Here is a 15,327-nt window from a genome sequence, read left to right as displayed (position 1 = left end):
GTATAGGACTGAGGTAGAACCCTTTGAGGGGGGAGGACTTGCAGCAGGTAGAGTACAGGTGCAGGGTTCAAGGTGGTTGGAGCCTTTTTTGTCCCTGAGGTTTTTGATCGGGAGGCCAGCCAACAAGCGATTGGTGGTCGTGGGTTTAAGGTGCAGGGGCAGCCCGTTTCATTCAGGCAGCAGGGCAGCAGAGTAGCAGTCCTTGCAGCAGAGTAGCACAGCATTCCTTCTTCCAGAGGTCCAGAGGTATACTGAAGAGTTGGGTCTGAGGGTCCAATATTTATACATGGTGTCCACTTTGAAGTAGGAGAATGTTCAGGAGGTTTCAACCTATGAAGGTGTTTGGAATTTTCTTCCCCCTTGCTATGGGGCCAGTTTGTCTGGAGGCCTAAATGATTGTGAAGCCCATTGTCTGTGTGCTGAGGCAGATTCTTTGTAATGTGTAATGTCAGAGATGGCCCATCCTTCCAACACCTATCCCCCCTTTCTATCAGTGTCTGGGAGTAATTCACAGAGATCAACTGACAGCTACACCTAGTCCTGTGACCCAGGATACAGCCAGCAGGCACCAAATTGTTAGGACAAGAAAATGACAACTCTCTAAAAGGGGCATTTTCAGAATTGTGACTTGAAATCCAGCTTTACTATTAAAGAGGGTTTATATTATATTTTTTAGACACCAAACTCGATATTCCCACTTGTTCCCAATCGAAAGTTACCACTTAATAAATGTAATAAGGTAACCCAATGTTATCCTATGGGAGAAGTAGGTTTCACAATAGTGAAAACAAATGCAGGCATTTTTCACTGCCAGGACATGTAAAACTTGGATGTACATGCCTAGCTTTCTAATTACTCTGCACCCTGCCCTTTTGGCTGTGTAGAGCCCACACTAGGGTGTCTTATATGCATTTAAAAGGGAGATTTAGCGCAAGTTAAAGGGTTTATTTTTCAAGGTTAAAATGGTAGTTTAAAACTGTACCCACAAGCTTCAATGGCAGGCCAGAGACATGCTTAAAGAGCTATGTAAATGGGGGGGAATGGGGCACAATAAGTGTTGCAGGCCCACTAGTGTCATTTACTTTACAGGTCCTGGGTATAGGTAATAAAACCTTGCAAGGGACTTCAATTTAAATTAAATGTGCCAATTGGGGATTTGCCAATTTCACCATGTTTAAAGGATAGAGTAGAAGCACTTTAGCACTCGTTAGTAGTGGTAAAGTGCACAGAGTGCTAAAGCCAACAAAAACAAATTCAGCAAAAACAGCAGGATTAAGGTAAAAAGTCTGGGACAAAAAACACCCTAAAGCTTACAGGTCTAACACAGCTGTAAATTAAACTTGCAAGATGGACTGGTGTTTTTTGTCCGAGCATCATATATGTGCATTGACAGCTGTAATCAACAACAAAACATTTTTAAGAGAAGAAGGCTTTTTCAAATGTACAAACTGGAGAATCAGGGTTACATGTTTCCTTAAGGTCTCTTGTTTACCTGACTTTGGTTTCTCTATGAGAAAAACAACGATAGTGTTGTGGTTAGATTATTGAAATAGTGTAAAATTATATTTTGTGTAAGCAAAGTGCCATAAGGATGATATGATCTCTAAGTACATCTTTTAAACCTTTTATTCAGACTGAGAGCACCAAAGCTTCCTGATGCAACAGCGGATATGGGAAGCCACCAGTTCTCCTATGCAGTGATGCCACATGTCGGTGAGTCTCATGGGCTTATTGTACAGGTCGTTTGAGTTTTTGCAGTGCTGGAACTTTAGAAGCAAAACTGTTAACTTGCCCATTATTCTTGTACATATGACTCCTGCCACAGTGTGATCTCTAGGAGTAAAGTAATTGATGTATCCCCTACTTGCCCCCCCACACACACACTTTGAGACAGAGGGTGCTTTTATTAAGAAAGAGTGGACATAGTCTCTTCTTGTGTAGGGAATCTTGGAGCACTAGGAATTTGTGTTGAAAGCAGCCCTGCTCGGTGGGCAGTAGTATAATTATTTTTAACTCGGCAACAGACCACTCTCAGTATAGGAAAGAGAAAAGTTTTGAAATTATACCTAGTGAATGCCTTTTAGCATTGTGTAACAAATGGAGCTCCAACGTGGAAGAGATAAAGATTGTATTCAAACAATATGCAAAGAAGAGGGGCTCTGGAAATGACTGTGTGAGAGATGCATGCAGTGGCAATCACGGCTGATTTAGCCATCTCTATGGGAGTGATAACAAGAGATATCCAAAATGAGACAGCAGAAGCTCTAAGTATAGCTGTACCGGTACTCACATAATGGAGTTAAAGGAACTCTGACACTTCTGTGTATTCCTTATTTCATTAAGTGGTAGCCAACTCTAGTAACCTTTAATTCTCGCTGGACTCATTTGTAGGTTCATTCCAGGAAGCTGGTGTGATTCAGAATGCATACAATATGAATTTTCCTCTTCTCACCGCTGCAAGTGCCTCTGCAGAACAGAAAACCTGGAGTGCATTCTCTGTGCAATCACCAGCCATTATCTTAGAGACCATCAAGCAGGTAAGTTCTGTTGAAACTATGTGTGTCTAGTACATTTTAGATATTACCCTTAGTGTTTTTAAGATTACAAAAGAGGATTACGTCAATACTACATGTTTCCTTCGCTTTCACAAAATGGCTCTCACCCCTACAAATCTTACGATTCCATTGGAATGTCATATGTGCACATGCATAGTTGTTAGGTTTCACAAAGAAATACATTTTGTGTCTTCATGAGGTTCTTAAAATATCGATTGTTCAAAGCTCTATTTAAGAAGTAATTTTTCCCATCTAATAATATTTAATTTTTCAGTAATTTATGCTATCTGTGAAGAAAGTGACGCATAGGGTAGCCTTTCTCTCGTTTGTAGAATCATATTGCTTGACAAGGAAGCTTTTCTCCTCTATAAATATTTTGTTACACAAGTTATTACTCCTCTCACATCAAATCATCATACTCTGCAAGGTAACTCTTTGTGTCTTATTCGATTTCACAGTGCACACTCATATAACCTCAGACTCACTGCTTTACTGAATGAGATACGGGTCCCATTTCTAATCAGTGTTCTGCAAGCACTCAATCCTTATCACGCCTAGAGTGATTCAGTAACATAAAAATACATTTCTGACCTTTTCTAATGCTTTATATTCACTATTGGAGTCATGTTCTCAAACCCAGTTTTATATTCCCACTAGAAACATTTCTCACTTAAAGAAGAATCATTCCACTTCTCTTCATCTCTAAAGTCATCAAGTTCCAAAGATCTACATTTTCTTCACACATGAGTCAAAATGTTAAGCAGCACGACAGTCTATGTACCATTATAGGAACTCTTCTGTCCTGTAGAGATATTGATTTAAAAAGGACTTTTCCCATCTTTAAACCCTATGTGCTACTCATAGAGACAACCTGTGTATCTCAAAAGTTGTTCATGTACAAATGAAGGACATGTTTATTTGGTACACAAGAAGATACTCTTAGAGGTATTATGAAACGCAGAGATAACTGGTAAGGTTCTCTGCCTTTATTGAGATGATACCTGCAGAAGAAAACCACCAGTGAAGGTAAATCAACTTTAGGTCAAACCTAGGCACCACATGCGCGGTCTCTTCGAGACATGCTGTATTTACTCTGTGGGCTAACAGCCCGCTCATTGTCTTTTTATGTAGTCTATTGTCGTTCAAAAATGCTTGCTTGCTGGCGGTTAATCCTTCCTCTTTGTCCCACTTTTTTTTCATTCTTTTTTTAAAAAAAACATATTTTATTAGGTTTTTAAAGTACCACTTGGGCGAGGGTCGGACATAATCCACAGGAAGACAAAGTATTAAAAGGTTACCAGACATGGAAATATCAATGGGTACAGTCCGTATACATAACAAAAGAGAAAAAACTGAAAGCTGCAAGCAGACTTTCCCAGCTCATCCACATTGGCAAGCAAATTTCAAAACCCACATATACCCAAAGATATAAAACAATACATTGTTCATTGTGAACTGCAAACCTCCCATAGAGCTACTTTTACGGGGATTGCGATGGAAGAGGAGGAAGGTAAATGCCCCAGTATGTAGCCCATCGAGACCATATTTTTCTATGTTTTTGGGGGCAACCCCTCGCTTAAAAAACCGCCATCTCTGCACCCATGCATTTGTCTAGCTCGCTTCGCCACTTTCCGATTGTCGGTGTAGAAGTTCCCTCCCATAATTGAGCAATATCACGTTTGACGATTGTGAGGGTGAGAAAGAGTAGGTGTTGCTTATACCGGTTCCCACCTATGTCTTCTGTGCTATGAAGTGGAAACAGTTGGGGATCGTATGAAAGGTTCCAGATCAGCACCTCTTTAAGGCATGTCAATACTCTACACCAGAAGGGCTGTAAAGCCATGCAACTCCATACTGTATGTAGAAATGTCCCCTCCTCCCTGTCACAGCGTAGGCACTGGGGGGATGCCACAGCTCCCATCTTCCGAAGACGGAGACTTGTGTAGTACACGCGATGGACATACATAAACTGAATAAGACTGTATCTGGAGGTGTAGGACTTGGCCCTTTTTCCCTCATTTGTTTTCGTTTTTGTAGTGTTGATGCAGATTCAGGGAGCCATTTTAGCTACCCCTGAAACTTCTGTCTGAGGGCCTGGAGCACAAAATGGTGGCCACCTGTGACATCACCAGCATCCACTGGAACCTACTAGCACCTTCCAGAACATTCCAGAACCCTGTGACAGTTGGAGGCGGTTTAGAATGTTGGGAAGCTAAGACAGAGGGTTGGCAGTTGGAGCTGGCAGTTGGCACCTGACTGGTGAAGAGTGAGCAGCAGAAACTTGAAGGAGGAAGGAGTGAGGCAGCAGGGGTGGAAACTTGTGCCTGGAGTGGGGTCCATAAACCCACCCTTGATACTAGTCCCTACTGACTGAGCCCAGCCTGGAGCCCTGTGTGGGAAGAAGCAAGAAAAACCATCCTAAGGACCTGGACAGCAGGAACAGGCCTTAGAAACAGAGAACAGCAAGATCCTGACCTGGAAACTGGTTTCCCTGGAGTCCGACGTCGAGTAGCCTGAGACCCGGAGCCCGAGGTGGAGAAGCGGCGCCGACTGGAAAGCGGACGTCGTACCCGGAGCCGCCAGAGGTCGAGAGAGGGCGCCGTCAGAGGTCGTGAGGAGTACCAGAGGTCGAGGAGGAAGTCACCCGAGGTCGAGTGAGCGGCGTCATCGGAGGAGTGAAGTCCGCCCTCCGGAGTCGTCGGAGACCGAGGTGAGGTGTACCGGAGGTCGGGAGTGAGGATCGCACTCCGGAGTCGCCGGAACCTGTGAGAATCGTGCCGGAGGTCGGGAGTGGAGATCGCACTCCGGAGTCGCCGTAAACCTAAGGAGAGGAGCACCGGAGGTCGGGAGTGGAGATCGCACTCCGGAGCCGCCGGAAGTCGACATCGAGCCAAGGCCGGCCGACGTCATCGAAGCTGAGGTCGCCATCGGACCGGAGCCGCCCGAAGTCGACATCGAGTAAAGACTGCCCGACGTCATCGAATCGGAGGTCGAGATCGAGCCGAGGCCGCCGACACCGAACCGGAGCCGCCTACCGGCGTCGTCAAGAACTGACATTGTGCCGAGGCCGCCGACATCGAACCGGAACCGCCTCACGGCGTCGACACGACTCCAGCGGCGTCGGAGCATCAGAAAAAGGGCAGTAAGTGGAGTAGAGGGCGCCTAAGGCCCTGTGGAGACCTGAGAGACTGCTCTAAGGGGCTAGGGAGGTGCTGGAACCGACCTGACTGTGCCAGGGGTGAGCTGGGACTAATCTAGAGAGGTTGTGTGGAGGGAGAGAGCCAGGTCTCTGGTATTCCCCCCTTGATCTACCTCAGTTTAGGCCTCAGCCTTGTCCAAGCCAGGGAGTAGACACCCTCAAGCCTTCCACATCCCCACAAGCTGTGCCTGGGCCAAATCAGCCCTTAGGAATTCAAATGTGATTTGAGTCTATGAGTGTCACTGTCAGCTTTTAAGTATTTATTAGGGGCACTGTATTTATTGTATTTAACCTATTTATTGCTTCACTGTATTTATTGGTCCACAGTATTTATTGATGCACAATATTTATTGGTTTACAGTATTTATTGCCTCAGAATATTTAATTGCCTGTATGTATTGCACTTATATTTATGCCTTCATTATTTATGATCACCCCTATTTATTGAATCATTAAGCCAGTATTTATTTGACCTGCACTATCTAAAAAGTTGTATTGTGATTGTTATTTAATTATCCAATCAGCAACTAAGAGAAAAAGAAGATAAAGAAAGATATTTTCATAATTTTTACGGTGTAGAGTCGTTTTTGGAACGGATGCACGCATGGTTATTGTTTGGGTATGTCGTATGCTTAGCACGGAGCCTGATTCCTGACCACTCGAGCCAAGCTACCACAGTGTGTCCGGAAGACCACCACCACCCTTTCAGAGTGGGAGTGTGGTTTTCCAACGTAAATTGGTGTTCAGTGGTGGGATTGAGCTGTGCCTACGTATACTTAACAATAACTGTGGGTAGTCCATAGGCCTACACCGGGAGTTTTCTCAAAGCGGCCTTCCTAATTGTGGGTTTTTGTTTCTTTCCAAATTTACTCTGGTGGTGGGAGGAGGTATTATTAAAGGTACCCCCCTGCATAGTTACTGCACAAAACCTGTCCTCTAACCTGATTGGGCGAGATGGAGTTTGTACTAGAAAATCTAGAAACGTACACTGTGGCCCAACTCAGGGAGTTTTGCCAGCGGGAGGGGGTGTACTGTCCCCCAGGAGCAAAGAAGGGTGCACTCCAAACCAGCTTAAGGGCTTGGGGGGAGGCACGCCGAGAAAGCAAGGCTGAGGAGGAGGACAGGGATAGAGAGCCTGGCACCGAGGGGGCTGAGATGTACCAACCTGAGGTGGGGAACCTGTCAGCGGGGCCCAGAACCATTTCTAGGAAGGGCAGCAGTGCCTCTAGCGGTGGCTTGTCTAAAGTGGAGTTAACAGACCGGAGGGAGAAAAGGCAGCTCACATGGGACTTAGCAAGGCTGGAGAAAGAGATGGAGGAGAGAAGGATGGCGCACGAGCTTCAGATGAAGGAGTTGGAGCTGCGTGCCCTCCAGATGAGTGTGTCCAGCGAGGACACTGGTGGCAGCATACCGGAAGCTCCACAGGAGCTAGAAGTTTATTTACCCCAGGATGACATCACCAGGATGTCTGAGGAGGCATTGGGGTGGGAACCTGAAGGGGGTAGTGCAGGGATCTCCCAACCCAGCGAGGTGAGAGAAGTGGCAGATAGCCCAGCTAGGTCCCAGGGAGAGAGGGTTGTAGGGCCTCACGACCTATCTGTAGGAAGGCGTGAGACGGGGAGGTGTCCCGAGGTGCCCCAACCGAAGTCTCAGGGCCTGGAGAGTTCCGCAAGGGAGCCCCAGGTTGGGAGCCTAGGCTGTCCCGATGTGCCCTCCAGTGCAGGGGAGCCCCTAGTGTCAGGAGGACCCAGGGCGACTGTAACCAGCGCGCCTGAGGTTCTGGGGTTGGCCCAGTTTCAGGGTTTAGGTCCTGGGCTGGGATGCCAGGCTCAGGGGTTGCCTGAGCTGGCGGGTGGGGCCTCTGTTAACCGGGTCCCCCCGAAATTGACTTCCAGGGGTACTTTTCCCGTTAGGAGGGTGCTGAAATCTGGAAGGGGGTGCAGAGGGAGGAAGGTCTCGCCTCGGGCACCGACTCAGCCTAAGGGTTTAGACCCTAGGTTGAAGGATCAGTTGAGGGGTCAAGGCCCTAGACTGAGGAGGAAGTGTTGGTCTGAGGGTGCCTCGCAGGGTAGGGTGAGGAACCCCAGAAGGAGAGTTAGGGGGAGGAGAGCCTCGCCCCTGAAGGCTGGTCAGCCTAAGGGTGTGAACCCCAGGAGGAAGGACCAGAGGCAGTTTAGGACTGCAAGGAGGAGGACCGGAGTGGTCAACGGGCACTACAGGCCTGGGGCTACTGACCCCACTCCGCGAGATCACCCGGGCCAGAGACATCTGGACGGCCCAGGGGCCGGTCCTGGCCACAACTAGCTAGGGAGCCCCAGTGGGGTGGTTTTGTTGGTCCAGGGAGGCTTGTTAGGGAACCATTGGGTTCCAGAGCGGAGGAGAACTTGCGGGAGCTCCTGCCGTTGCGGGCCGGCGTCCACCTTTTCTCGCCCCAAGCAGGGAAGACCATCAAGGCATTGATCGGTCTACCCTGGCTTTTGGCTGGAAGGGGGTTATGTAGGACTTGGCCCTTTTTCCCTCATTTGTTTTCGTTTTTGTAGTGTTGATGCAGATTCAGGGAGCCATTTTAGCTACCCCTGAAACTTCTGTCTGAGGGCCTGGAGCACAAAATGGTGGCCACCTGTGACATCACCAGCATCCACTGGAACCTACTAGCACCTTCCAGAACATTCCAGAACCCTGTGACAGTTGGAGGCGGTTTAGAATGTTGGGAAGCTAAGACAGAGGGTTGGCAGTTGGAGCTGGCAGTTGGCACCTGACTGGTGAAGAGTGAGCAGCAGAAACTTGAAGGAGGAAGGAGTGAGGCAGCAGGGGTGGAAACTTGTGCCTGGAGTGGGGTCCATAAACCCACCCTTGATACTAGTCCCTACTGACTGAGCCCAGCCTGGAGCCCTGTGTGGGAAGAAGCAAGAAAAACCATCCTAAGGACCTGGACAGCAGGAACAGGCCTTAGAAACAGAGAACAGCAAGATCCTGACCTGGAAACTGGTTTCCCTGGAGTCCGACGTCGAGTAGCCTGAGACCCGGAGCCCGAGGTGGAGAAGCGGCGCCGACTGGAAAGCGGACGTCGTACCCGGAGCCGCCAGAGGTCGAGAGAGGGCGCCGTCAGAGGTCGTGAGGAGTACCAGAGGTCGAGGAGGAAGTCACCCGAGGTCGAGTGAGCGGCGTCATCGGAGGAGTGAAGTCCGCCCTCCGGAGTCGTCGGAGACCGAGGTGAGGTGTACCGGAGGTCGGGAGTGAGGATCGCACTCCGGAGTCGCCGGAACCTGTGAGAATCGTGCCGGAGGTCGGGAGTGGAGATCGCACTCCGGAGTCGCCGGAAACCTAAGGAGAGGAGCACCGGAGGTCGGGAGTGGAGATCGCACTCCGGAGCCGCCGGAAGTCGACATCGAGCCAAGGCCGGCCGACGTCATCGAAGCTGAGGTCGCCATCGGACCGGAGCCGCCCGAAGTCGACATCGAGTAAAGACTGCCCGACGTCATCGAATCGGAGGTCGAGATCGAGCCGAGGCCGCCGACACCGAACCGGAGCCGCCTACCGGCGTCGTCAAGAACTGACATTGTGCCGAGGCCGCCGACATCGAACCGGAACCGCCTCACGGCGTCGACACGACTCCAGCGGCGTCGGAGCATCAGAAAAAGGGCAGTAAGTGGAGTAGAGGGCGCCTAAGGCCCTGTGGAGACCTGAGAGACTGCTCTAAGGGGCTAGGGAGGTGCTGGAACCGACCTGACTGTGCCAGGGGTGAGCTGGGACTAATCTAGAGAGGTTGTGTGGAGGGAGAGAGCCAGGTCTCTAGTATTCCCCCCTTGATCTACCTCAGTTTAGGCCTCAGCCTTGTCCAAGCCAGGGAGTAGACACCCTCAAGCCTTCCACATCCCCACAAGCTGTGCCTGGGCCAAATCAGCCCTTAGGAATTCAAATGTGATTTGAGTCTATGAGTGTCACTGTCAGCTTTTAAGTATTTATTAGGGGCACTGTATTTATTGTATTTAACCTATTTATTGCTTCACTGTATTTATTGGTCCACAGTATTTATTGATGCACAATATTTATTGGTTTACAGTATTTATTGCCTCAGAATATTTAATTGCCTGTATGTATTGCACTTATATTTATGCCTTCATTATTTATGATCACCCCTATTTATTGAATCATTAAGCCAGTATTTATTTGACCTGCACTATCTAAAAAGTTGTATTGTGATTGTTATTTAATTATCCAATCAGCAACTAAGAGAAAAAGAAGATAAAGAAAGATATTTTCATAATTTTTACGGTGTAGAGTCGTTTTTGGAACGGATGCACGCATGGTTATTGTTTGGGTATGTCGTATGCTTAGCACGGAGCCTGATTCCTGACCACTCGAGCCAAGCTACCACAGTGTGTCCGGAAGACCACCACCACCCTTTCAGAGTGGGAGTGTGGTTTTCCAACAGGAGGCGACTGCGGCGCCCCGAGGACTAGCTATCGCCTTCGCCCAGTCATCGTCCATCCGGTCTGGGATGTCATCCTGCCACACATTTCTCGTTCTATGTAAGGTCGTGTTGGAGTTCGTCATCAGCGTCTGGTATATCCATCTTATTTTGTGTGCCCCTAGATCGCCCATAAAAAGGTGGCCTTCTAGTGGATGGAATTCAGGGAGGTCGGTTATGTTTACAAGCGAGGGGGTCAAGGCATGGCTAAGTTGGAACTGGGTTTTATGGAGATGAAACTCCTCCTGCAGTTACTGAAATGATTTAAGGACAGTGCCCCGCATAATGTCCCCAGTGTGGAAATACCAATCTGGTCCCATTGGCGGACCTTTTCAGTGCCACCACCTGACGTAAATAATTACCGTGCCATAAGGGTGTCGCCTGCGTCAGCCGCATGTGCCATCCCATTTGCCGGACTGTTTATTGCCATAATCTGATCGTTGTTCGACTTGCAGGTGGTAAGAAGTCAAGACTCTGTGCACTGTAGAGTAACTGCAGAAGGGGAGTCCTCTTCATTGCAGTATGTTCTAAGGCAAACGCTGGGTCCGTAGGTCAATTATACCACCAGTCGGTAATGACTAAAAGGTGAGCCGCCACATAGTAGGAGTATACGTCTGCAACAGCGATGCCGCCACAATAGGTGGATTGCACAGAGGTCTGAAGTGCCACTCGAATCGCCCCTCCCCCCCATTAAAATGTATTATGTATGGCATTATTTTGCGCGAGTCACGCTCGCGTTATATGATATGGGAAATTTCAAAGATGGTAAAGCACCCTGGGGAGAGAGACCATTTTAAAAATAGCAGACCGTCCATATAACGAGAGAGGTAGAGAAGACCAGATAGCTGTCTCATCGCGGAGGCTGTCGAGGAGCGGACTTATGTTACGTGCCCACGAAATCTGCGGACAGGAGGACACAAATACTCCCAAATATTGAAAACCCTCCGTGGCGTGTTTTAGCTGGGATGCCCATGTGCTTCTGCTCTGATGGTCACATACTAACAACAATACTGATTTTGCAGGGTTAGTGTGGAGCCCAGCGGTCTGGCCGAAGACCCGGAGGATCTGTAGAATCTGCCTGAGATCCAAGGGTCGGTCATAAAAAACAAGACATCATCTGCGTATAGCATAATACGGTCTGGCTGCAATCATGACCAGTCAAAGCCTCTGAGCACCAGATCCCCACGAACCCACACCGCCAGAGACTCCACCGCCAAGGCAAAGAGGAGAGGGCACAGGGCCAGCACTGCTGTGTGCCTCGACCAATAGGGACGAAGGGAGAACGATGTCCAGCGATACTCACAGAGGCCATAGGTTCCGTGTAAAGTAGGTGCACGTTTGCTAGAAAACGTGGACCGAAATTAATCGCTCGTAAGAGTTGGAAGTGGTACTCCCAACTCAGGGAGTCGAAGGCCTTATCTATATCTGCCAAGAGTAATGCTGCAGGGCGCCCAGCTCCGGGACCAAAGCCATAGCGTTGTGAACCCAGCGGATGTTATGTCGGGTGGCCTGATGTGGCATAAAGCCAGATTGATCCAAATGGACCAAATCCTGAATGCATGACCGTAAGTGTTCCGCCAAAACTTTCCCCAGTAATTTGGATTCAAAATTGATTAGGGAGATAAGACCGGTAGGAGGACGGATCATCTGGTGAGCGGCCGGGCTTTAAAAAGAGGACAATTTCAGCTTGATGCCAGTCCTGTGAGGCAGTAGTCGCTTCTCAAGGGCCTCGTGGATCGTTTCCAATAAGTGCAAGCCCAGCATGGCCATATGGAGCGAAGGAACTCCATAGGAAAACCGGTGGTTTCCGGAGCTCGACCTGGGCGCATCATGTTTACTTCGGCTGTTAATTCAACTATTGTAATGGGGACGTCTAATTGGTCTCTCATCTGATCCGATAGCCGCTGAGCGGTGATATCCCGTAGGAACTCTGCAATGAGATCTCCGAAGATCTGTTCCCGCCGTGTATAGAGCGCGGAGAAATGACGCGCCAATTCCACCACCAACTCCGCGGGTACTGTATGCAAAGCGCCATCACTACCCCTGATGGTTGAAACCATGGCTGGGCCCTGCCTGGCTTGACATAATCTATGTAGCATCTTACTGGATTTGTCCCCCCACTGATAAAATCGATATTGAGACGCCAACGAGATTTATTTCGCCTCCTTTGTAAGATGATGGTGCAAGGGATAGGTTTCGCCGGAGATTCGGAGTGGGCTCTAGCGACTGTTTCATTTCCAGGGACATGCGCTGGGCCTCTAGTTGGGTCCTCTGAGCAGAGCGCTTGCGCTTGTCGTTAGTCCTACAACTAATATCCACCCCTCTAATGATAGGTTTCAGGGCCTCTGTAGGAAAGTGGGTTTCTATTGCAGTAACACCCCCACATGTTTGTCAGATTACTGATGCACTTTTTCTTGGGGTGCCCTGGGTCCCTGCCAATCAGATTCCCAGGGCCTGTGTTCTTTCCCCAAAACTAACCTAATTGGCATCTCTGGCCACAGGTCAGCCCCTGGTAAATGGTACCACAGGTTCCCAGGGCACTGTGACCAGACAAGACCTCTAAGGGCTGCAGCACTTATTGTGCCACTCTTAGAGGCCCTGTACCTTTACACACTCACACTGCCTTTTCAGGCTGCGTGTTTTAGTGTAGAACAAAGTGAAGATTCGACATGGCACACAACCCTGTGTGCCTTGCCTACAAACCACTGCCCTGGCATAGATCAGTCACCCCTCCAGCTGGGTGCCCTATGCCAGTGGTGAGGGCACAGGTGCATGAGGCCTGTACCCCTACAGTGTCTAAGTCCATTCTTAGACATTGTAAGTGCAGTGTTGCCATTAAGAGTATATGGTGCTGGGAGCTTGTCATTACATACTCCACAGCACCATAATGGCTACACTGAAAACGGAGAAGTTTGGTATCAAACTTCTCAGCACAATAAACCCATACTGGTGCCAGTGTGGGATCTAATGAAAAATACACAGAGAGGGCATCTCAGAGATGCCCCCTGAAAACTAACCCACCACTAGTGTCCAGGCTGAGTGGCTGATTTCAGCTGCCACCACCAGGCATGTTTCTGGACCCCTGGGTCGAGAGCCTGCTGCTCTCTGGGGCCTGAAACAATGCACATCCTGGGACGAGGTGCCAAGCCTCCTCCCCCAGGATGGGCAGGGTTCACGAACGGGAAGCTTCAGAGGCATGCCGCCTTTGTGAGCCTCCCCTGACCATTTGCTGCTTTCAGCAACTGGTCCCCACTGGTTCTACCCCCCACTTTGGGTGGGAGAACCGGCCGTAAAAACAAGTGTGGGAGAGAGGTGTGCCCACCTCTGCCAACTCCACCCCTCAGGTGGGGGAGGCGAGGTGAAGCACAACCTCGAGTCCCCGCCATCTTGAGGACGGGGGGGACCCAACCAATCAGGGACAGGCTCCTTCCCCCTCCCACTGGAGGGTGGCACAATAGGGGGTGTACCCACCCCAGCGAAGGGACCCGTTGGTCCCTGCCCTTTACCTACCTGTAACACCCCTAAATCTAGTATTTAGGGGCACCCTGAACCTTGCTTCCTCAGATCCAGCCTGACAACAAGAAGAAAAGAAGGACCGAACAGCAGTGCAACCAGCTAACAATAGGACGACGCCCACTGACTTTGCCCCAGCCCTACCGGTCTGTCATCCCTCGAACCTGCTCCTGCGAAATCCCGGTGTGTCCTGCAGCCAGCAACCTCAAAAACCCCAGAGGACCTGCCTGCCTTCACTTCCAAAGACTGCTTCTTCCTTGAACACCCGATTTGTTTAACTGCAACCTCTGGCAGCAGCCGGAGACGACGAATCCACCCCATTCTGCACCTGCCATCCACTGCCAGAGCTCGAGTGGGCAAGCACCACGAGGAGGTAACCCTGGCGATCCTGAACCGAGATACGATGCCCCTGACGTGCCTCAAGCCTCCAGCCGTCGCCTGCAGCCTAAATCCAGAAGGCCCCCTGACCGAGTCCCAGAGCTGGTAAGAAGATCCCCTGCATGCCCAAACCAATGGTGCCTAACCATCCCCTAACTTCCCTCTCGAAGTGGTGGTCGCACCCAGAAGTCCTTTGTCTCCCTGCCTGCAGGGCTTTTGCAAACCGGAGGTTCTCCATTGAAAACAACAGGGTGCCCAACGTCAAAACAGCACTCTGCACCCAGCCGCCTCAGTGCCACTGAGGGTGCCCTTTTTGTGCTACTTTGTTTCCCCATTTGCCCTGACCTAAACCCTAGGAGCTTTGCTCCCACAACTCAGTGGCCTGCTTGCCAGCAGCCACCAACCGGAGGCCCCCTACCCCCCATTGGATAACATTGGGCCTCAACACTCTGCACCCTGCCGCCCTAGTGCCGCTGAGGGTGTAACAAGAGTGCATCACTGACCCTGGGGGACCCCCGAGTCTAACCCCAGAACCTTAAACCCACAGTCGGTAACTTACCTGTGAACCGATAACTTATTTTTCCTCCATAGGATAACACTGACAATTTTCGTGGAGTTTTGAAATCTAAAAATATTCTCTAAAAATTGCACGAATAAGCAAAACTTATTTACTTACCTGTTTGCAGGAAATATCCCAGTGCTGAATCTAGGTATCCAGCACTGAGTTAAAAAAGCAACGTAAAAAGTAACGTACCTGTAATTTACTGAAAAAGCCTATTCATTTCAATGTACTGTTTCTGCTAAGTATTGCAACCTACTGCATCCCCTGTAAATTAAATAAAGTACAATTCCTATTGCATTTTCAAACCATTCTACATTCAGCAACTTATTACTGTAAAGTATTTAAGGCTTACCTGTGCCAGGCTTGCTTGGTTCTAAAAATTAAACAACAGTTTATTTTTTATTCAAAAACAATTGGCCTAGAGTTCAGTTCTTGAGTTTGTGAATTCATTTGCTGACTGAGTGTGTACATCAAATGCTAAACACTGTCCTCTGATACTGCCTTACTGCTTGACCACTCTACCACAAATAGAGAGTAAGGTTCTATCTAACTTTAACCTCTGCCTACCTCTGGGGTCACCTGGACTCTATACACAGTATACCTAATTTTGGTGTAGTATACATAGAGCCAGTTTCCTACATTGGTAGAT

The 15,327-nt window shown here is 49.2% G+C and overlaps 1 protein-coding gene across 1 annotated transcript in view; it reads left to right on the top strand.

Annotated features, from left to right (window-relative positions):
* MAN2C1 (mannosidase alpha class 2C member 1) overlaps nucleotides 1-15,327 on the top strand; it is a 291,020-nt gene that overhangs the window by 240,254 nt on the left and 35,439 nt on the right. Inside the window, exons 23-24 of the mRNA XM_085643836.1 lie at nucleotides 1,634-1,713; nucleotides 2,392-2,537. Coding sequence (XP_085499962.1) covers nucleotides 1,634-1,713; nucleotides 2,392-2,537 — 226 coding nt within the window. The remainder of the gene's footprint in view (nucleotides 1-1,633; nucleotides 1,714-2,391; nucleotides 2,538-15,327) is intronic.

Source organism: Triturus cristatus, chromosome 3_1 (assembly GCF_964204655.1).
Source record: "Triturus cristatus chromosome 3_1, aTriCri1.1, whole genome shotgun sequence".
Taxonomy (NCBI): Eukaryota; Metazoa; Chordata; class Amphibia; order Caudata; family Salamandridae; genus Triturus; species Triturus cristatus.
The sequence above is the reverse complement of the archived record's forward strand: the minus strand, read 5'-3'. Positions and strand labels throughout refer to the sequence as shown.